This window comes from Narcine bancroftii, chromosome 6, assembly GCF_036971445.1.
Source record: "Narcine bancroftii isolate sNarBan1 chromosome 6, sNarBan1.hap1, whole genome shotgun sequence".
Classification (NCBI taxonomy): domain Eukaryota; kingdom Metazoa; phylum Chordata; class Chondrichthyes; order Torpediniformes; family Narcinidae; genus Narcine; species Narcine bancroftii.
The window spans coordinates 13,005,282-13,029,641 of NC_091474.1; the positions used below are offsets into that span (position 1 = coordinate 13,005,282).

The window sequence follows — 24,360 nt, forward strand, 5'->3', positions numbered from 1 at the left end:
ACTGGTGAAACTTACCAGATAAAGGACACTGTGTAGCAAAGGTAAAGATACATAACTGACGTTTTGGGCTTGAGCCCTTCATCAAGGTATGAGAAAATGCCAGCAGGCACCCGAACAAAAGAGTGGGGAGGGGGGGAATGGGGTGGCAAAGTCAGGAGATGATAGGTGGAGGAAGGAGGGAGGGAACAGCAGCGATGAGGGGGAAGAGGGATGGCTGGGTGGGTGAGTGGAAAGAGAGGAAGACATCAGGAGAAGTGGAGAGGGCAGCAGTCAATGCTGTGTAGGTACCTGAGGGTACTGAGAGGGCCAAACTGCAAGGCCTGGAACCAAAGCTGGAAATCACGGGGCACAAGATGGTGGCGGAGGCAAGTAGGGAGGAAGGCAACGTGGCCGTGGAATTGAGTCTGGGTGAGTACATGTTTGTAGAGCTTGAGAACAGCAGGGGTTACAGCTCCCTTCAAAGTAACTTCAAATAACCCTCCTTTTTCACTGGTTCAAAACTGTTATAAGGTAAATTTTTGAAAAAAAAGTGCCTGATTTCATTTCTCATATCACCTTATTTATCAGTGGAAAGTTCTTCAATTGTCCCATATTAATTCAGAAATGAATCCAGTGTTGTATATTAATTAAAATTTTCACAGAAACAACAACATAAAAAGCTTTCTTAACTTCAAGATGTTACAAATCTTTGTTCAAGCTACTTTAATTTCCCACTCTGTCAGAAAGGAAAAGGGCAGAGCTACTCTGTGGTTCCACAAACTAGATTTATCCATTGTGATGTTAGTTGTGAAATTAATATTAGCTCTGGTATCAGAAAGCATTCTAATGCTCTTCTCCAAAATAGTCGTGTGAGATTTTTTACATTCATCTGACAGATCATTAACGTTTTGTACAATTTTTTCAATGTGATGTATTTTTGTGATTTTCTGACATACTTTTCACATGCTTCAAGTATATAAAACCATGAAGTGCAACATATCATTGAAAATTCATTTTCTATATTCACACTTGGACTTCTTCCCTTCTGATCCCAATTGAGTCAGTGACTAAAATGGTGAAAGGTTTCACCAGATCATTGCAACCATGGAACAGTGGTAACAGGGCAACTGGAATCCATCAATGCTGGCTGACTATTGTTGGACATTGACATGAGAGGCATCAGATGCTGAGTACAATTGAAAATCAGTTGCAAAAAAAAAATTAGGTCAGCATCATGATACGATTAAACCTGCTAAATTTAATAAAATATAATTTAATGTTTCTCCCAGTTCCTATGTAATACAACAAATCTGAAATTATCTTTGTGTTCAGCTTGAAGTTGTCTATCATAATCCCCAAGATATTTTTCAGGAAGCAAACCTTTTGAATAAAAATTGTAGTCCAGTGATATTTATGGTCAGCCAACTATGAGACATTTCTGGTCACAGACTCACAATACGACATTGGGGTATTTGTCCGGGAAGTAGCTCACAGTTCGGCGGGCAGCAACCTCCTTTGAAGAAGACCGCAGAGCCCACCTCACTGACAAAAGACAAAGGAGGAAAACCCAACACCCAACCCCAACCAACCAATTTTCCCTTGCAACCATTGCAACCGTGCCTGCCTGTCCCGCATCGGACTTGTCAGTCACCAACGAGCCTGCAACAGACGTGGACATACCCCTCCATAAATCTTCGTCCGCGAAGCCAAGTCAAAGAAAGAAAAAGTCCAAAGAATACTTAGTGTTGTCCAGAACACTGTAAGTGTTCTCCAAGTACTGAAGAATCTGTGTTTCTGGACACACAGCACTCCTCTCAGACCACGCCACTGTGTCAGCCTAGATTTTGTTGCTTTAGTTTCTGGAATGGATTTTGAATCTATAAATTCTGAGGAAAGAAGCAGGAGTGACAATTCCAATTTCAACTTATGCTATGGGAAAGCAGTTTCTACGGTATGATCAGCAACTGTGATCATGCAGCAGTTGAGAGCTCTTTTAATGCCAACTTTATTTTACATCGTTCTAATAGGTTCTCATCTCTGTGAACTTCTGCATTCCGAAAAAAAATACAAAATGCCACTTGAAAAGGAGTGCCTGAAACTTAAATTCACATCACAGGTGAGCCAGTTATGGTGAATACTTATAACCTCTTCAACCTGATGACCAGAGCTAGATTCTACTTCAATTAAAGCATGCCACCTGACTGTTGATTGTTCAGTGATGAACTGATGCACTTAACTGTGCCCCACAAGATATATTCTTATAATTCAAACACTTCAAACTTGTATATACACTCACTCAGCAAACAGTAATTAGCCTTTTCCCAGAAATACAGAATAGTTTACAGAATGTTTCTATAGTAAATAACATTTCAGTGCTCATGACCTTATGAATAATTTATGACAATAAAATATATTTGCCCAAATAGACAAAAGGCAATATTGAGAGCCATCACTTATCTTCTGAGTTATTATCTCATAAGCCACAAATTACATTACGAGCAGATCTTAAAGACTTTACTGATGTACAGAAAGTAGGAGCCTGGACATTAATTATTCCAGAAGAGTTTCTATAACCATAATTTCTGCATACATTTTCAAATTCAAAATATTAAAATACATTTTCCAAGACTGAAATAAACATAAATGCCCCATAAATGCAGAATGAGGTGAACCAGCCTCCACTGCACATGTAACCTTCATATTCATAAAACTAATAAAATACTTTGTTTTTCAAACTGCCCATCTGAGTTGTGGGTGTAAACGAAAGTCACAGTTCAATTCTGGTCATCCACATCGGTAATGTCAGAGGCCTCCCTTTCCAAAATGGACAACATTTACCAAGAGTGTTGCTTAAATATGACTCAAAGAATAATAAGAGACCTTTTCCATCCAGTACATAGTATCTTTGACCCACTACCATCAAGAAAGAGATACAAAATCAGGACTGCTTGGCTAAAAAATAGTTTCTTCCCCCAGGCAGAGAGATTTATGAGCAGTATCGTGTAACAGAGTAAATCATTCCCAAAAATTTTATATTATTAAAATTCTATCTTAATGCACAGAGGTGCGTGTGCATACAGCGTGGTCCAGAGAAATTTTCTCTATATGTACAGTCTGATGATAATGAACTTGAACTTAATGGACTTCTGATAGAATTTGGTGAAATGAAAGTTCTCATCATCAATCAAGATATCAGGATAAAATAGGTTGCTAGATTAAGAAAATGGATATAGGATTCATTCAAATATATCTAAAATAATAGCTATTAATTTTCCTGTGTTTTGTTTGAGAAAATGAATTGTTGCTAAATTTTATGGCATTGATTCATTTATGATTAGAGAACATGCTACAAGATGTGCAATTTGCTGTGCATGCTTGATGCCGCTCTTACAAGTTCTAGCATTCAAATGTAGAATCACTGTCAAATGCAGATCTTAATGGAGGGCAAAGATTTCTCTTGAACAAATTAGAGGGATTGTCCCAAAATTCCAGTGAGGCTGGAATTCCAGTGAGGCTGGAATTTTCATGGATGCCCAAATGATTATGTAGAGAAGGCCAGGATTTGTAGTTTTAAGGTTGTCAATGCATTCTATCCCATGATGTTTGAAATATGCATTCTTGCAGCCTCATACATCACTGAAGTCACAGCATGCCTTTTGAGAGCATCTTTTAAGCATGGGAAAAAATACGCCAAGGAATTTGCTTTTTGAATCGTACAATATGAAAATGAAAACAGCATATTAATATGGAATTATAATAATGTTGCTAATTATCAAATGAACCTTTTGAAGTCATTTGATGTAAATGATTACAATAGTTGGAAATTTAGAAGAGTATTATTCAACTGCAAGTTTCCTTCTTCCAGAGTGGAATGAAATTGAGACGACTTCCAGAATGCATCGCGCCACACTTGAAATTCAAGCGATTCCAATTGCAATAATCTCTGCATATTTGACATGATGTCTGCATTTGTCACATAATGACATACCCTTCGCCACATCTTCTTGGAGCATTGTCAAGGAAATTAGATTATGGGGGTGGGGGGGGGGGGGGGGGGGAGATGCCAGATAAATTTCCTTCCACTATCTCCAACCTCAAGATACGAAATCCACAATTACACCAGCAAATCATTTTCAATTTTCATACCTGCCACTGATTTGAGGTGCTGTCATCTATTGATTCAATGTCATCATTTCAATCATAGGCATGTATGTACCATTGAAATGAAGCAATCAAATTCTTTTTGCTTTTGAAGGTTGAAAAGATAGGGAGTAGTTAGTTTTATTCCATTCATTGGTTAACCAGAGAAATATGAAACCACTATCTTATCCAATATTACCACATAATGGAAAAAAAAGCCCAACATTTGGATTTTAAGTTTGCACCAAAATTTTATGTCATTTACATGAACAAGTCCTTTTGGAGGCAAATATATTTTCTTTTCACCTGAAATAGAATGGCTTTTGCATTTGGGTATGTGACAAGTGGTTCAGAAGTAGAGCACACCCTGAGGCCCAAGGAGAACTTGAAACAGGCACAAGATGAACAGAGAGATAGTTCTTAAAGGGATTCTGCTGAGGTAAGATTTTTTACAACTTTTAGCTCCAATGGAAAACATATTTTTCAAACTGATTGGCTAAGAGAATATTATCTTTGGAGGCAGAGATGCTGCTGAGTCACCTGGAGCTGCTCAAGCCCAGAATGCACTGTGATGGCTAATTTCCCCAAACAGGATCTGAAGCATGATTCAGACACCTCCCAATTCTGAATCAACACTGGGAATGCATTAAATCTGTCTAAACCAAAATTTGGCCACGTTTTAGATTACTCATGGGTAAATTGATCCCATAAAATAGGACCATCACTGCAACAAGTTTCTGAGTGAATTTGATTCTGAACGATATAGTATCTACATCCCAGTAGAGGTGCTCATAATACTCTTTATTCCTTGTGTAAAGTTAGTCATGCTTATCACAGATTGGACAAACTGTAAATAACAGTCGTGAAAGTATCAGATATGATGCATACACAAAGTGAAAAAAGGGCTAGGTACATTTCTGAAAGATTAATAAACTAGAATAAAGATCTTGCCACTGTTCAGGATTACAAGAATTGTGACACTTCAGTAAATAGTGGGGAGAGTTTTCAAGAAAGCCACTTGCAACAAGTCAGTCTAACTTACCAACTTTCTGTTTCTGTTATACATGATGAACTTAATTGTGGCATTAACTTGGTCTTATAAGACAATATGCCAGTTAAATCAATTAAATTTTTTTGTGCTTGCTTGCATAAGCAGAAGTGCGTAAGCATTCAATATCAGTTTGATTACTTACGGCAGAAGAACAGGATATATGATCAGGATTCTGGATCCTGTCAGCACATTTATAAGACATGGAAAGATTTCAGTTTTGCATAATATTATCACGATAATGTGTATGATCCATTTATGGAACCTCCTGATTAGTTTTAGATCAGCTGTTTAAAATAAGGTACCTGGCCAATTGATTTTCAGTAATGATCTTTTGACAGAAATCGATTGGTTTACTTTGCTTCTCTTAGTGTCAATCTTTAGCGCAGTTATTTCAGAAGCAATAATGGTTCCTTGCGCTTAGCTCACCTTCATGTATGCAGGAGGGTGGCAGGCCATTCTCCATCCTGTGGAACAGCCACCTTCACTCTCTTTGTAAATTGGATCTGTGACTGAAGCAAGTGGCTTCTTCAATGGGTTGACGCTTACTGAAGCAGAGATATCTTAGAGATTATTTGTCACTGAAATTGAGGAAGAAAACCTTCTCTCTGAAGACATGGCCTCCTGCTGAGGTCATTTGTCCCCTTGTTCCTTCCATCTATTCTAGCATTTGTTCATTATTCTCCAGGTCCTTTGCTCATGTTGTAAAATACAAAAGTCTGCAGACTTCATGGTTGAAGTTAAACCCAATGCTGGAGAAACTCAGCAGGTCAAACAATGTACTTTATGTAGCAAAGATAAAGACGCATAACTAACATTTTGGGCTTGAGCCCTTCATCAATATACGAGAGCCTCCTGCCACTCTCTCATACCTTGATGAAGGGCTCAAGCCAGAAATGTCATCATTTCTGTATCTTTACCTTTGCTACATAAAGGACACTGTTTGACCCACTGAGCTTCTCCAGCACTTTGTGTTTTTACTTCAACAACAGCGTCCACTCATTTTTTACTTCTTGTGTGTTTGAATAGTAAAGGTAAATGTTCCATTATTGTCATATAATACTACATTTAGAATGTAACATACACAAAATTCTTTAACTTTTGTCTACCATAAGATGGACAGAGTCGCCACTTTGTCTAGTGCCCCTCACAGAAGGAAAGGAGCATAGTCCCACAGGCACTCAGCAAAATAAAAGGAGAGGGAGAGGGCTTTGTGATTGGAGAGGGAAGGGAGTGGAGAGTTAGAAGTAAGAAGAATGAGGGATAGGAAAGAGAGAGGAAAAACTGAGAGTGGGCTATTAGAAACCAGATAAATTGACATTAATACCATCCGCTGGAGAGTGCAGAGATGGAAAATTAGGTATTGCTCCTCCAATTTACGGGTGGTTTTGGTCTGACAGTGCATGAGGGCACGGACAGAGATGTCAGCGTGGGAGTGGAGCTGAGAACCAAAATGGTTCGGCTCATGTTCTCCTCCATCGGCAATGTGTGATAGTCATATCCAGGAGCACCTAAGCTTGGTGTCAAGGCAAAAATCTTCAGCACTTACCATACCATTCATTGCAGATCTTAGTTACTTTAAGGAACTGCAGAACACTTGTAGAACTGCGGTAATAATTCATTAACATCATTCGACCACTAACTAACAGCTCCCCACCTTAAGAAGTCATGGAGGGAGAGGGGTGAGTGACTGGGAGAGAGGTGGTAAATGGGTCTCGGGCTGATGGCATCATTGTGATATCATCAGCCCACCCTTAGCCAGTCGCATGCAGCGGCATTACATTCATGCAGGGTGGCAGAGCACAATGCTCTGCTACTGAACCTTCCTCCGTTAGGGATTGCAGTTAGTGTCTTGGAGTCGGCCAGGGTCCATTCATGGAGGAAAGTCTCCCGACGCTCGGGTTTTTTGACTGTATGAAAGGGCCTGATGACCCCCGCAGATTCACAAATGAAGTGTTCGGACTGATTGGGGTTCCAAATGGTGGTGAGGGAGGAGGTGTGGCCACAAGTGTACCATTCGCAATTTCCGCCGCCTACAATGTGATCCCATCATCTTCACCTCTTCTCCTCTTTTCACTTTCCTCAAGAACTGGTCCATTTGTGACTCTCTCATCCCTTCCCACTAATCACCCTCTTGGCACCAATCTCTGTGACCACAGGAAATGCTGCACTTTGCTATTGAGTTCATTTCTACATGTAGCAGTAAAGGTAGTGCAGTTCAAATATTAGTGTCAGAGCAGCATTTGTGTCTAACCTGACTCATCAACTGATAATCAAATTGTTTGCAGAGAGAGCTGTGGATCTCTGCAACTCAAAGAGCTTTAGCAAAGGCAGGTCTCATAAATAAGAATGTGTGCAAGAGTAAGCCTGGTATTCAAAATGTAATGACTGATGCAATCTGTATTTTCTGTCAAATTATTTCAGAATATTTCCACCAACAATGAATCTGGAACATATTGATGGTTTTTGCCTCATGGAGGATTGGATAAGAAACAAGAAAGCTGTTCCTTATCTGGTAAAGCAGACACCAGTCACATATCCATAAATTTTAAACAAGCTAGCCACAAATTTACAAGTTCTTTTGCAAGGAAAGTATTCTGTGCCTCAATTTCTCAATCCAAGAGGGCATTTAGTCAGCGAGTAAGTAGCTATTCTATTCTCAAGTTACAATAACCATTTATTTCCTTTGCAAATAATTAGAGCAGGGAGAAATCTTTGATTAATTCAGAGACTTGCAGGACAAAATTATAAAAAGAGTATAATTTTCAGATTCAAAGAGCAAGAGTTTCATTTTGCACAACTGATGTTCCGTTCCTTTGTGGAACTCATCTATATTGTGGGGTTAAATTCTGAAAACCTTTGAATTTTGAAATTAAAAAATATTATGTGCAAAAACTCTCTTGCTCTTCATCTTTAAAATGGATCACAACATTTAAAAAATCTGGTGAAAATTTTGAAAAATAGTTACTCTATATTCCAACATAAAAGACTTCGATGCTCATAGCATGTTGAGATAACTGGGTCAGCTCTATTAACGGTATGGTTTGCATTTACCATATATCCTTTGTCAGAATTTGAAAAAAAAATCCAATCTAATGGAAATTCCTTGAAATTTTCATGGTTTCAGTATAAATAGCTGACACTCCTACCATTTCAGATTAAGGTGATCTGAAAAGGAGTGAATGAAAATCTGGCTAAGCAACTGGCATATCATGAACTTTTAGTTAAGAATGATGGAAGGTAAGTGAGATGGAATATTAACTCTCTATTCAGATGATGCCTGATATGCAGCCATTTCCAGCATATTCTGCTTCCAGCTAAGTAAGATGCTGTGCAACAGGACTTGGAATATTGATTTAACAATGAATCCAGTCCAAAAAGAATGCAATTTATCTCAGAGAATAGTGAATCTCTCAGTCCGGAAAAATCATATCACGCTTGAATCCCAAGTGATATTTTGAGAATATAAAGGCAATTGTTCTTTTTATTTATCTTCATAATACACAAAAATATTAACAATAGACAAATCCACAAATGGCAAGCAAATAGAATGTCATACACAAGTGTGACATTTTACCTTCCTTTTCTCATTAAGACAGAAACACGGGGATGGCTAACCACTCATAATTTTTTTTTAAATCGGATTTCACGTTGTAAGCATTAAGGTAACAAGAAAAGGTAACTTTAATGTCACTGGTTAACACTTAGAAAATGTCAAATGTATTTTCCACATCTGATACTTTTATAATTTTTTTTTTCTTTTTTTTTCTTTTTTTTTTCTTTGGCTTGGCTTCGCGGACGAAGATTTATGGAGGGGGTAAAAAGTCCACGTCAGCTGCAGGCTCGTTTGTGGCTGACCAGTCCGATGCGGGACAGGCAGACACGATTGCAGCGGTTGCAAGGGAAAATTGGTTGGTTGGGGTTGGGTGTTGGGATTTTCCTCCTTTGCCTTTTGTCAGTGAGGTGGGCTCTGCGGTCTTCTTCAAAGGAGGCTGCTGCCCGCCAAACTGTGAGGCGCCAAGATGCACGGTTTGAGGCGTTATCAGCCCACTGGCGGTGGTCAATGTGGCAGGCACCAAGAGATTTCTTTAGGCAGTCCTTGTACCTTTTCTTTGGTGCACCTCTGTCATGGTGGCCAGTGGAGAGCTCGCCATATAATACGATCTTGGGAAGGCGATGGTCCTCCATTCTGGAGACGTGACCCATCCAGCGCAGCTGGATCTTCAGCAGCGTGGACTCGATGCTGTCGACCTCTGCCATCTCGAGTACCTCGACGTTAGGGGTGTGAGCGCTCCAATGGATGTTGAGGATGGAGCGGAGACAACGCTGGTGGAAGCGTTCTAGGAGCCGTAGGTGGTGCCGGTAGAGGACCCATGATTCGGAGCCGAACAGGAGTGTGGGTATGACAACGGCTCTGTATACGCTTATCTTTGTGAGGTTTTTCAGTTGGTTGTTTTTCCAGACTCTTTTGTGTAGTCTTCCAAAGGCGCTATTTGCCTTGGCGAGTCTGTTGTCTATCTCATTGTCGATCCTTGCATCTGATGAAATGGTGCAGCCGAGATAGGTAAACTGGTTGACCGTTTTGAGTTTTGTGTGCCCGATGGAGATGTGGGGGGGCTGGTAGTCATGGTGGGGAGCTGGCTGATGGAGGACCTCCGTTTTCTTCAGGCTGACTTCCAGGCCAAACATTTTGGCAGTTTCCGCAAAGCAGGACGTCAAGCGCTGAAGAGCTGGCTCTGAATGGGCAACTAAAGCGGCATCGTCTGCAAAGAGTAGTTCACGGACAAGTTTCTCTTGTATCTTGGTGTGAGCTTGCAGGCGCCTCAGATTGAAGAGACTGCCATCCGTGCGGTACCGGATGTAAACAGCGTCTTCATTGTTGGGGTCTTTCATGGCTTGGTTCAGCATCATGCTGAAGAAGATTGAAAAGAGGGTCTTTTACTTTTATAATACGATTGTGATAAACCATACATTTCACCACTTTATGTAGCATGGATCTAATTTTTTTTTGGATTGGGGCCCACTATTGATATTTGATCAAAAATGAACAGACATAAACTGTATCAATCATCCCACAAAGGATGGTGACATGGTGTCCGGATAATAAACTCTCCCTCTATGATGTAAGAAGAGCTGGTGATTGACTTCCAGAAATGGAAGTCACTGTACAAGGCTGAAGTGGAAATGGTGGAGAGCTTTAAGATCCAAGATTAATGATCACACCAGTCCTGGCCCAATCACTTTGACACTATGACTAAGAAAGTGCATCAGTGATTACTTTTGAAGAAACCGGAGGAAAACTGGCATGCCCCCACAGCCCCTACCAATTTTTACATAAAAAAGCATCCTATCTGGATACATCAAAGCTTGGGACAGGAACTGCTCCACCCAAGGCTACAATGAACAATGAACAGTGTAAGCACAGCTCAGACCATCACACCAAACTAACCTCAGCACCATCAGCTCCATCTAGTGCTTTTGGAAAGCTGCCAAGCTGTCAGAGGACCCATCCATCGCGGTCTCACTCTCTTCCCCTTCTGTAAGGCAGATGATTCTCGAGCTTGAAAGTACCAAGCTCCAGATTGAAGGACAGTTTCAGTCCTTTTGTTTGGAGTGAAACACTAAAGTCTGCAAGTGCTCTGAATATCATGAAAAAATACACCGAAATGCTGGAGGAACTCAGCCAGTCACACAACATCCATAGGAGGTAAAGATATCTTACTGACATTTCAGACCTGAGCCCTTCTTCGAGGTATAAAGCAAAAAGCAGGTAGGCATCTAAATTAAAGACTGGGGAGAGAAAGGGGGAAAATGGGAGGGGTCCAAACCAACAGACAAAAGGTGTTAAATGGATAAGAGGAACGAATGGTGAGAAATGATTTTGGCTCTGTGAAAAGAGACAGGGAAGAGAGAGAGAAAAAAAAACTAGAGGAAAGGAGACAGGGAAGAGGATGGGGGGGTGTGGATAAACAGAAACTGGAGAAGATGATGTTAATGCCATCCAATGAGAGGGTGTCTAGACAGAAGATGAGGTGTTGTTCCTCCAATTTGCAGGTGGTCTCAGTCTGGCCGTGCACAAGATCATGATAGCAAAGGAATGGGATGTGGAATTGAAATGGGAGATCCAAGCTATTGCAGTGGACAGAGCCAAGGTGCTCAACAAAGTGATATCCCAGTCTGCTTCCAGACTCTGCAATGTAGAGGAGACCACAATGGGAGCACCGGATGTTGTTGTTATCCTGTAGTTATCAGACTCCTGCGATGCTTTTGGTTACTTCAGATACACAAACTGATGTTAATTGTAACTGTGAAACAACATTTTACAGTAAAAGGCATGGAAGCAAATCAGCTGAGGTACCTCACAAAAACATTCTCATCTTACATTTGCTTTCTTTAAAACTAATTTTCAAAAACAAATGTACAAATTTAGGTCAGCATCACATTTAATGTGTTTGAAATAGAGAATTGAAACCCTGATGTTGAGAGTGAATTTAAGCACTGTTCATGAGTCAAGCTTGTCACCTAGTCTTATAAGATCAGAGCAGAAAGTTGATGACACAACATTTAAAATTAATAGAATACTATTTTTGTTCAGCACAGGAGATATGCAAATTGAGCTCAAGAATCCACAGAGTGCTCGGAGATTCAGATCAAAGGAGACCAGGAAACATCATAGCGATACACAAGCCAAGTCCTCCTCACCAAACAATCTTATAAGGTTGTACAAGTTAAAGGATGTATAGTCATTAGTACTGTTGTTTATACCTGAAAATTAACGCACAGTCAATTAACTTTACACCAGCAAATTAACTTTTTTACAAATAATGGCACTCTGACATAATAAGAACACACTGGAGGCAGCTGAGAATTATTAATCATAAACAAATCTATTTTAGGCCTTTTTTTTATTCTACACCCCTCTTATATAAGCTTCAACTGCATGAAAATTAATGCATTGAATGTTAAACCATCAAATTGGATTTAACACTTTGCTTTCAGATTGATGGGATCTATTTTTTGGCTAAAACATCCCCAGAACTATTTTGTACTCATTGATATCAATGGAAAGATCATGTTAATCGTGCTCAGCGAGAAAAGGTGTCTGGTGTTGGGAAATAGATAAATGCCTCATTGACACAATGGATGAGGCACAAGTACAAGATATCTGCCCATGATATCACACTGCTGAAGACTGTATCCTCTTGCATTACTTCACTGAACATTGCTGTTGGAGTGGAGAAAACCATGAATGCAGCTGCTCTCTCCATGAGTTTCAATTCCCAACCAGGAAAGAATGGGTTGTGTTGCCCAGCATTTTCCTGCCATTTTTCACTATAACAAAGAGGCAAAAACTGAGAACCTCTGCCTTCCTTTGTTGGCTTGTCAAATTATTAGGAAGTAGGTAATGATAAAATTAGTAATCTGAAAATGCAAGGCTCAGCAGTGGGTTGCTCTCATTCTCCTTTCTCCCAGAATCAAATCTCCAGGGAAAATTTTCCCTTTTTCAAAATTGCAAGCACAAATGTCCTCTTCTCATGGTTGGAAGTCCTACAGTGCAATAAGGCCTTTGGCATTTGAAATTGAAGACTTTAATACCATAGCCTTGATAACAATTTTAAAAAAAGGGAAGGCAATAATTCTAAATACCGTGACAAATTTCTTAGAAATACGTCCATCAATGCACAATTATATGCAGGCTATGGAGGTTTACAGTTTTGCTAGTCTTACTGATACAATCTGCTGATTTTCTCTGGTCAGTGTTAAAACATAGATTAGCTACAATAAAACAAACACATTTTAAGCACGTCCCTCCTTGTGCTGACCTAACTGTGGTTCAGATGAATCCATCCACAATCAGCAAATCTCCAAAGCACTGTTCATGTTCAACCATTCCTGTAAATCATTTTAATTCCTGCAGTTGAAGCAAATCAAGAGCTAACTTTTTTTAATGACTATCTTCACATTAATCAGAAATATCACACATGATCATAAAGTAATGCTGCCATTGATAAAATGCTTTCTCCATTCATATTTTTTTCCACATGTTTTGTAATTTGAGGTTAACATTTAATCTGCTCTAATACCACCCTTGCTTTACCTGCACACTTGGTCCGAGTTGTCAGAGGAGGACCAGTCGGACCAGTCCCTCCCTCTCCAGGTCGTGTGAGCAAGACTCTGATTTCATATTCCACATCTGGGTCAAGATGCCACAGTTTGTAGGTCTGCGAGTCCACGATATGCGTCTCTGCCCAGTTTCCTGCAGTTGTACGGTACTCTACTTCCTTCAGGATGATAGGGCCATCTCCAATGATTGAATTGGCATTGGGTTTGATCCACAGATAGGTTGCACCAACTGCCAAAAGTTCAGGTGGAGCGATCGGTGTGGGTGGTTCTGGAACATCAAATATAAAAGCAACAAGTTCAATTGCTGACAAATTGGAATTCAAAATGTAGGCTTTAAGAGTGAATTCTTCTGTGAGGCAAATGCATCTGGATAAATTTTACACATTCTACAAATAGAATCACAATTTCTTGTCATGAACATGTCACAAAATCGTTGCTTTGCGGCAGAATCACAGTGCAAACATTTATATAAACCATATTACAAATTAAATATAGTGTAAGATGACAACCATGGAGATGGAATTACACTGTAAGAAAAATATCTGTTGCCGCTTACCAATCTTACAGAACGACAGAACCATAGAACATTACAGCACAGAAACAAGCCCTTAGGCCCTTGGAGTCAGTGCAAACTGTTTTTCTGCTTCGTTCCGCTGACCAGCCCCCAGTCCATAGCCCTATTCACCCCTCCCATCTATGTACTTGTCCAAATTTTTAAAATTGAGCCCGCATTCACCACTGTAGCTAGTAACTCATTCCGCACTCTGTGTAAAGAAGTTTTCCCTAAATTTTTCCCCTTTCCCCCTTGTCCATGTCCTCTGGTTTGCATCTAGCCTACCTAAATTTACTCTGTCTATCCCCCTCATAATTTTAAATACCTCCATCAAAATCTCTCCTCATTTTTCTACACTCTTGGGAAAAAAAAACTCCTAACCTGTTCAACCTTTCCCTACAACTCCGTATACTGTATATTGAGAAGAAGCACAATTTGTTTAAATTACACATTTTTGTTGCCTCTTGCACTATGTCAGTAGTAAATGTGGAAATGACCACATTATAGATCTCAGAAATCACGGTCAGACAAATAAAACAAACCCAGCTGGTTTTTTTTTTTTAATTTTTTTTATTTTTCACACCATAAATCACATTAGCCATGATATACACTATTTCTTTTTCACACATATACAGTGACTTTTTCTCCCCCCCCCTCCTCCCAAGCCACCCCCCCACCCCCCCCTCTCATCCATTTTAGGTATACAATCTAGGTTGCATTAAGCCAGTCAGACAATGTTGTCATTCAACAAAAATACACCAGAAATTCTACTGAGTCCATTCTTTTCTTTCCTTCTCCTTCCATCAACTTAGGTAATGTTTGTCCCCGGTAGGTTTTCGCTATTGTATTTAATGTAAGGCTCCTATACTTGTTCGAATATTTCAATATTATTTCTTAACCTATATGTTATTTTTTCTAATGGAATACATTTATTCATTTAAATTTAGTAGTTTCTTCCTTTTAATTTGGTTATGTAATCCATTAATATTTAAAGTCATATAGTTCAGCGTGGCCCTTTTATATTTTGTTTATCTTCTCTTTCCGTTTTTCCATCATTACCTTTCCTCCTTTTCCATTTCTGTTTTCTTATTTTCAACTCTTTATAAGACAACATTCCTACAACATCCAACATTTTCCTTATTCTCCTATTTCTATCTTATTTATCCCCAATCTCCCCTTCCCCTCCTGAGTTGTCCTTTATCCCTTGTCGGACAACCACAAACCCAGCTGGTTGATGTGGTATCTTTACATTATTAGAACTGGCAAAGAACGATCGATTAGCAAGAAGTCTCCTTAAAAAAACTTACTTGGGATTATTCATTGGGTGGACTCCGATTAACTGATTTAAAAAATATTATTTGGGTGCCCAAACAAAATTTATTGCATTTTTTTTGAGGGATGGAATATTCCTGATTGGGGCTTAAATTGTGGGTGAGAAGATAGCAGAGAATTTACAAATGGAATATTAAATGATTGTCTGGAAAGACAAATAACCATATAACACATAATTTGGATATTACAAATTAATAAATGTATAGGTCAAAAACTGGGGTCATCTTCAAAAACATCCTTGTATCAAAATGAGTCAATACCAATGACATTAGAAAATAAAATCTTGGCACCGTAAAGGGATCAAGGACAATTTATGATATTTGAACAGCTAAAAAAGAGATATGATTTGTCAAATAGAACTTTCTTCTTCTATCTTCAATTACGATCTTTTTGAAGAGATAGTTTAGGACCAGCCATGACCCTGCCAATGTGGAGGTTCTTCTTCCAAAGGTGATCACAAGTACATTTATATCTAAGATGTGCTTCCAATTGCAGAGCAATAGCCCAAAACCGGGCTTGCACAAATCAAGGGAAAGGTGGGAGATGGGCTTGGAGAAAAAGATTCAAGAATAATATTGGTCAAAATTGTGCTCTGATAAGATAACATCATTTATTAATGTCGGATATAGATTGGCACAATCGAATTTTATGCACCAATTATACCTTACACTGCATGAATTACGCTGTTTAAAATTTGAAATTCTTTTCTCATATTTTAGGTATGGTAGAGAGGTTGGAACATTCATACATTCAACCTGGTTATGCATGAAAGTAAGATCTTTTTTGCAGTGACTTGGCAGAAAATTTGACAAAAAAAATTATAGAAGTGGATTTTCCATTGGAACCAGAATTGTATTTATTTGAGCAATCTTATGGTTATTGGCACAAAACGATCAGAATACAGTTCGGGAAGATTGCACTAACGGTAGCCAGGAGTTGAATCGCTGTTACATGGAAGTCCGACTCCCCCCTACTTATTACTCAATGGCATATGGAAATGCAAAATGGTGCCCCCCTGGAAAAGATAACAATCTTAAAAAGAAATATGATGTGCTTATTAAAATGGCAACCTTATTTGAATTAGACTGGCCTAAGGATATAATTGGGTTCCCCGAAAAAGTTGAAATAATATAATTAGGTTAATCTCACTGAATTCCTGAAGATCAAGATATGGACTAATTAATGAGGCAGCTCAAACACCCCCTTCTTTTTTGGACAATTGTTTTTTTAAAATATATGTTAGCATCTGGGGGAGGAGTGAGATTTGGGCAATCATATGAGCCTGTAATTTAAAAAAAAACACTATTGATATGATGTATGTAATAATGTTCTATATGAGTCTTGGAAAAATTAAAATAAAATATTCAAAAAAGAGAATATACATTACTGTCAGCCTTGCTTTAAGAGTACTGCACGTGGACATTCTACACACCTGATTTTGTTGGTTTCCACAGTAGTGTAGCATTCTATCATTTCATACATCCAGTTAAATGTATCCTGAGGATACACAAATGCTACTTGCTAATTGTGTGCCTTAACTTAGACAGGAACAGTCTGTAACATCGCTGTACTCACAGAATTGTATTTATTTGACAATTCCTGGATACATCTTGCCCCATTGGCAGACAGAGCCACTAGTAATGGTCCAGTAATGTTCAGGAGGAAGGGAATAGCTCTGGGAGTTTTCAACATCGACCCCAGGCTCTATCAAAACTCATCATATCTGGCCAAACAGGGCAAGGAATTCTCCTGATGACCCTCTACCATCTTCCTTCAGCTGATATACTATTTCTTCTTTATTTTAAGTGAGACTTGGAAGAAACACTGAAAATAGCAAGGGCACAGAAGGTAATCGATGAAAGGAATCTTCATGGTTCACCTCCAAGAGTGATTGACACAGCAACAATGAGTGCCCTGACCAGGTTCTGAAGCAGAATGTGGAGCACAGTGCCCCAGCTGGTGGAGCTGCTGCTCTCTGTTCCAGTGACGAGAGTTCAATCCTCAACTCCCATGATGTGTGGGGTTTGCACATTTTTTCTGTGACTACACTGCGGCTCCAATTTCCTCCCACATCTCAAAGAATTGTGTGTTGGAAGGTAACAGCTCACAGTAAATTGTCCCTCATGTGTAAACGAGTGGCAGAATCTGAGAGGAACTGATGAGAATATGAGAAGAATAAAATAATATTCGTGCAAGATGAATGTGCCAGATAGTTGGCATGGACTTGGTGGGTTTTTGTGCTGTATGACTGCCGCTGTATGCCAATGTAACTGTCAGACAGTAACTATGGAAATTAGAGAATAAAACCACACAAGTTAAACCCAATGGACGTCCTCATTAATCATCAATCTTCCTATTGCAGATCCACAGATGTATTTAATGCTTACTTTTGAAGACAAGGTCCTGTTTACACATCAAAGACACACACCATCCTGTTGTGTGGCACGATCTTCAAGCTACATGTGTTGAACTCAGAACTGATCGAGCAACTTAGAAGTGGGTATTGATAGGATATCATGAACTGTCAGCAATAGAAAAAGTACAATCCACCAATGATGCAACCTCTGAGCACAGCGTATCACTGATTTTCTTCTGTTGCAATCCAGCAAGAGGATTGAACTGGAACTTCAAAAGGGCACCCAGGAAGAATTCCAGGTGATGAAGTACCAACCTAGCAAGTTTGCAACTCAGAACTCCATGGAAAAGCACTATGATACAGAACTGAGAAATCCTGTCATGAGAAGAACAGCTCAAATCTCTGTCATCATGCCCCATCCCATCTTCAACAGTGATAAATAATAAAACAACGAGGAGGAGTCGGCATCAAGAACTGCCCCACCCTCAGCGAAGGTGGGACCAGGCGTACAAGTGCAAAAGGCAGAGCTGGAGGATGCGCAACCACGTTCAACCAGAACTGCCAAGTGGATGACCTTTTTCCGTTTCCTTCTGAGATCTCACGGATACAGAAAAAACAATCTTCAGTTGTCGGTTCATTCTATGCAACATCAAGAGATCTATGGAATCAGACAACATCACTGCCATTGTACTGAAAACATTCAGTTCAGAACTAGCTGTGCCTCTCGGTCAATTTTCCTACTGCAATTAGAGCATAAAATTGATTGATTATTTGATGATCAAAAATGAATAAATAAATCTGATTCAGCTAATTACCACCTGGCAGTATGCTTTCGATCATCAGCGAAGTGACAGTGGATTAAGAAGCACTCATCAATACCCACTTAAATTTTTGCATGGGCCAATCACCTCTCGATCTTCATCCGGGATAAATTCTGTCCATGATGTTTTCTGGTGAGCAGAAACTTGGCTTCTAATGGGGCAAGACTCAGAACGAAATGCTTTCAGAAAGATAGAATGGAAGTTTAAAAAAAAAGGTAGCCTGTTCTCCAGAGTTTTGATTGATCTCTCAATCAGAATAATCTCTAAAGAAATTCAGTCTGAATTACAATGAAAGAAAGAGTTCTTTTGCGATTTTGATGTGAATACGGAATTTTACAAACATAGAAGGTTCTGGTACAAAAATGTAAGCACTTTGCTAACCACTGTAGGAATTCTTTCCAAGTAGGAAAGATTTGAGAAATGGAAATGAGGGAGTCATTTTCCCTGGACCATTCAAGATTCCCTAACGTAGAGAAGGCAGAGGGGGTATAATTTGAAGCATAATTTTAACACCCCCTTAGCTTGAGATATAAAGTTGGCAAAATAGCCAAAGTCTGTTAGAACAGCCAACTAGAAGATCACTCAGAAGCTGATTATCACTTAACCCTTTGGACTCTGGCTATTTTAAAACTTTCATCATATATATATCATATTCCAGACTGGGTCTATAGGTAAACCTTTACCCTACGAACACCAAAATGGGTATAAAACCACTCCTGGAAAATGGGGACACAGACTATATGTACTTGTTGGTCGTCGGCGAAAACCAAAACGCAGGACCCAAAGGGTTAAATTGGCTACCAGTTCTCATCAAGGAAGCTGCTTCAGATTTAATGGGAAGATCATGACCCAGCAACCAGAAATTGGAACAGGAAATTAACATTTGTGTCAAAAAACATTTTATTTACTTTTTTAAGTGTGTGCTGATATTCAGCAGAAGTGCTGGCTCGTGGAAAATTGGACCTGATGCTGATGTAATTTTCTTGACATATTTTGTCCTTTTCTGACTTAGCAATTAAAAATAAATGTAAAGGTTATGACGAACAATTTTTAATTGTCACTCACCATAAATATGGTGCAAATCACGCATCAAGCAGGGATGACTTAAAGAACTTTGATTCACAATTACTGCCCTTTGTAGACAAACAACATTTAGCTGAAATCATAGCTACTGTTCAATGTATGCCATGGCCTCTGGGACCAATGCAGCAGCCAAATTTAGCTGGGGCCTAATCAAACTTTTCTAATTCTTTGGAAGTGCCATCACACCCCACAGTGCACTTAACTCTCCCTCCCTCAATCATTTCCGTGCTACTTAATTACCTCCTTAAAACTCAATCATAACTCAATCATACCATACCGAGTATCCCTGATAAACCCGTGCCTTTCCATATGTTGTAAATCCTATCCCTTTTGATTTCTCCAGTGATTTTCTAAATATTGATGTGAGCCTCACTGGCCTTGCGTGGCTTGGTTTACCCCTGCTGTCCTTCTTAAACAAAGGTACAACATTAAATATCATCTAGTCTTCTGTCAGCTCACCTATAAAATTCCATGTAAAACCATTACACCCATATTCCTCTAATCTCAAGGTCCACCTGACAAGAATCACTGAGAAAGTTAACTCACTGACATTTTGCGAGAGATCGTCATAGGTCTGAGTAGCACTGAAGCAAGACATGAGGCCAGGCAGAATAACACCAACTGCTGCTAGAGGGAGAGACAAGAGAGACTGTGCAGTAGTTGGGGATACATGGTGGATTCCCATCCATAGCGGGTGCAGGAAAATGTTCACTGATAGTTTACCATTAGCACCACAGGGAATGTGTTCAAGAGTCTGTGTGCCTTGAAATGCATCACTCAGTGTCCATTACTCCTTCACTGGAAGTTGGTGAGTGAAGCCACATTCATTGATCGAGAAGAACGAAATTCAAACCCCACTTTTATATCAAGTTTACAATAGACTGTTAACAAGTCCAGGGAAGTTCAACTTATTGAAATCACTGTCTTATTAACATGGCTACCACTTAGTGTTTGTTATTTTTCTTAAACAATCCATTGGAACAGGGGAAGATAAAGAATAGAAGGAACTTGTTGCACCCACCACTGTTCCCTTAATCAATTTGTTCTAATGTGCTCGATGTCTAGCAGGAATGATACAGTGCCAGGACTTGTTGCGAATAATGAAACAAGATATGTATATGACTGGAAGGTAGGAGAACATAGGGCGAGCAATAAGAATGATTTAATAATTGAAAGCAGATAAAGTAAAGAAAGAGCCCACGATAAATGAACTGAATTAGTTGATTATGATCAAGTGCTGAAACCTCAAATTAACTGGTTGGAAAAATGACATGTCAAATTGCTGAGTGACAATGTGAGCTATTTAAGAGACAGATGAAGTACATATTCAGTGAATGCTGCTTTTGAGTTCACAAAGAATGTCAAAACAGAGACATTTTAGAAACGTTGCAAGATTTAAGCAACAGGAAATTTTAAGGAAACAAATAGATGTGTTATAGAAGTAATGAATAATTTGGAAAAGTCCAGAATAGAAGAAATCTAAACATTGTAAAGCATTGAAATTGGAATATGTGGTACTTTTTAAATTTAATGCAATTGGGTTCCCAATTATAACCACTTCCAGGTTACACTGCATGAAATGGGAAATTTGTCTCTGCATATTCTCGCACCATGGCAAACCTGGCATAATTTCCACATCAATCGTGGGGGAGGGGGGGGGGGGTCTTTTATTAATCTCTCTGTTTCCTGTTCAGCATTTCTTTTGAAACATTGCATGGGAAATTAGACTACATTGCCAGGTGGTAGTTAGTAATCGTTAAGACACTCCTGGGATATGGATTAATTTGCATCTCACCAAACATGTGAGCTACATTAAAGTGGTTTATAATCTCCCAAGACTAGTTCAGCAAGAGAAGGCTACGGCAATACATTTTAAACAATGTAAATCAGAAATGCCCTTGGGTCTCTAACACTATTAGGAATTTTGTGGCAGAATGCATATCAAATTGTTCTCTTGACTCTTCCATTCTCGTATATCCAAATGGGCATACCAATTCTTCCAGGCACTTATTTTGGCACCATAATCGCAGTAACGCACTGATCTGTTTGAAGAGTCAGTCTTTTTAGAAATTAGGTAAACAGCTTAAAAAAAAATAATGATGAGGGACAAAAATGAATGTTTTTTTTCACTCTTATTAAGATTTGAAGCTCGATCTGAAGATGGCAGGGGAGCTAGCATTTAGGGGCTAAGCTTACTGGTAAGCCACAATTTATTACCTACAACCCATAGGGAACAACTCCGCTTGCTAAAAACCTAATTCTTTCAGCTGAAGAATTCACACAGCATTTTAATTTTTCCATGCTAAGCACAGCAGTGACAATGATGGCAAGACCCATGCCACTTCGAAGCATACTGGATTAAACAAATCTCTTGTGCTAAATTATTTTACACTAACAATTGATTCTGTGATGCTAACTGTATCCTCTTGCTACATTTACTGAATATTAATATCAACTCACTTCCAATCTCATATCAAAACTGTTCTTCGGTGAAACAAAGTCACAAAAGGCATGCTGTTTTTAATCTACTCGTGCAGAGGATGTGAACATCATTGCTGGTATTTATTGAATATCCCTTGTAGTGACTTCGATCAATAAAATGTTTGCTTAGAGGCTGATGCGTTTCTTGAATGAATCGGTAATGAAGCCCAAATGAGTTTTCTTAAACACTCTTTATTAACAAAAACAAAATGGCCAACGTCTGTAGTAACATTCAATATCAAATAGCAAAAATGACTATAGAAGAAAGTAACGTTCTCGAAAAATACCGATTAATCGTAACATGTAACATTACAAGGTTCATATAACTTTATAATGTCCATGTAACGGTCAACAACAGAAATGATCAACGCTCAACAACCTCTTTGGATAGCCCCAACTGATGACATGGGCTAATGAACCTACTTTTCAATGCATGAAAACCCCCACACATTCTCATTGCAGAACGTGCTGACCCTGGATCTAACTGCTCACTGCCAGCGCTGAGCAGCATGCATGCGTCATCCCAGTCCCCGGGACACCACCAAAGCCCGCGGCCAAACCACAGGTAAGGAACGAGCCTTTGGCTCTTACACTGGCCCTATATTATTATAATGAGATGTAAAGACTTTAATAATATTTACATAATTATACAATTATCCACATAATATTTGAATATTATGCAGATCTTTCTTCATTTGTCATAAAGCCAGACGTTACCAGCACATGGCCTTTTCAAGAGTGATCTTTACCACCACTCTAGAGACGGTCTTCTTCTTTGGCTTGGCTTCGCGGACGAAGATTTATGGAGGGGTAATGTCCACGTCAGCTGCAGGCTCGTTTGTGGCTGACAAGTCCGATGCAGGACAGGCAGACACGGTTGCAGCGGTTGCAAGGGAAACTGTCAGGCTCCAAGATGCACGGTTTGAGGCGAGATCAGCCTACTGGCGGTGGTCAATGTGGCAGGCACCAAGAGATTTCTTTAGGCAGTCCTTGTACCTCTTCTTTGGTGCATCTCTGTCTTGGTGGCCAGAGGAGAGCTCGCCATATAACATGATCTTGGGAAGGCGATGGTCCTCCATTCTAGAGATGTGACCTACCCAGCGCAGCTGGATCTTCAGGAGTGTGGATTCGATGCTGTCGTTCTCTGCCATCTCGAGAACTTCGATGTTGGTGATGAAGTCACTCCAATGAATGTTGAGGATGGAGCGGAGACAACGCTGGTGGAAGCGTTCTAGGAGCCGTAGGTGATGCCGGTAGAGGACCCATGATTCGGAGCCGAACAGGAGTGTGGGTATGACAATGGCTCTGTATACGCTAATCTTTGTGAGGTTTTTCAGTTGGTTGTTTTTCAAGACCCTTTTGTGTAGTCTTCCAAAGGCGCTATTTGCCTTGGCGAGTCTGTTGTCTATCTCATTGTCGATCCTTGCATCCGATGAAATGGTGCAGCCGAGATAGGTAAATTGGTTGACTGTTTTGAGTTTTGTGTGCCCGATGGAGATGTGGGGGGGCTGGTAGTCATGGTGGGGAGCTGGCTGATGGAGGACCTCAGTTTTCTTCAGGCTGACTTCCAGGCCAAACATTTTGGCAGTTTCTGCAAAACAGGACGTCAAGCGCTGAAGAACTGGCTCTGAATGGGCAACTAAAGCGGCATCATCTGCAAAGAGTAGTTCACGGACAAGTTGCTCTTGTGTCTTGGTGTGAGCTTGCAGGCGCCTCAGATTGAAGAGACTGTCGTCCGTGCGGTACCGGATGTAAACAGCGTCTTCATTGTTGAGGTCCTTCATGGCTTGTTTCAGCATCATGCTGAAGAAGATTGAAAAGAGGGTTGGTGCGAGAACACAGCCTTGCTTCACGCCATTGTTAATGGAGAAGGGTTCAGAGAGCTCATTGCTGTATCTGACCCGACCTTGTTGGCTTTCGTGCAGTTGGATAACCATGTTGAGGAACTTTGTGGGGGGGGTATCCGAGGCGCTCTAGTATTTGCCAAAGTCCTTTCCTACTCACGGTGTCGAAGGCTTTGGTGAGGTCAACAAAGGTGATGTAGAGTCCTTTGTTTTGTTCTCTGTACTTTTCTTGGAGCTGTCTGAGGGCAAAGACCATGTCAGTAGTTCCTCTGTTTGCGCGAAAGCCGCACTGTGATTCTGGGAGAATGTTTTCGGCGACACTAGGTATTATTCTATTTAGGAGAATCCTAGCAAAGATTTTGTCTGCAATGGAAAGCAGCGTGATTCCCCTGTAGTTTGAGCAGTCTGATTTCTCGCCTTTGTTTTTGTACAGGGTGATGATGATGGCATCCTTGGTCCCAGCAGAGCTTGAAAAACTCATGCAGTTTGGCATGCAGAGTTTTGCCGCCAGCCTTCCAGACCTCTGGGGGGATTCCATCCATACCTGCTGCTTTGCCACTTTTCAGTTGTTCAATTGCCTTATATGTCTCTTCTCGGGT

General features: G+C 39.9%; 1 protein-coding gene and 1 long non-coding RNA gene across 29 annotated transcripts in view; one reads left to right on the top strand and one right to left on the bottom strand.

Moving 5' to 3' along the window:
• Window positions 1-21,609, top strand: part of LOC138735730 (uncharacterized) — a 39,470-nt gene extending 17,861 nt beyond the window's left edge. Inside the window, exons 3-4 of one of the 4 annotated variants that reach the window (XR_011339921.1) lie at window positions 11,763-11,885; window positions 21,577-21,609. This is a non-coding gene — a long non-coding RNA (uncharacterized lncRNA). Of the gene's footprint in view, window positions 1-11,762; window positions 11,886-15,895; window positions 16,484-16,982; window positions 17,105-21,576 lie in introns of those variants that run through there. The other 3 variants (XR_011339918.1, XR_011339919.1, XR_011339920.1) reach the window with 3 other exon arrangements.
• Window positions 1-24,360, bottom strand: part of ptprt (protein tyrosine phosphatase receptor type T) — a 1,055,968-nt gene that overhangs the window by 525,665 nt on the left and 505,943 nt on the right. For all 25 annotated transcript variants that reach the window (XR_011339907.1, XR_011339906.1, XR_011339908.1 and 22 more), the window contains one exon: window positions 13,266-13,559. Coding sequence is in view for 21 of the 25 variants with exons in the window: in XM_069884025.1 (XP_069740126.1) it covers window positions 13,266-13,559 (294 nt within the window). In the remaining 4 variants the exon portion in view is untranslated. The remainder of the gene's footprint in view (window positions 1-13,265; window positions 13,560-24,360) is intronic.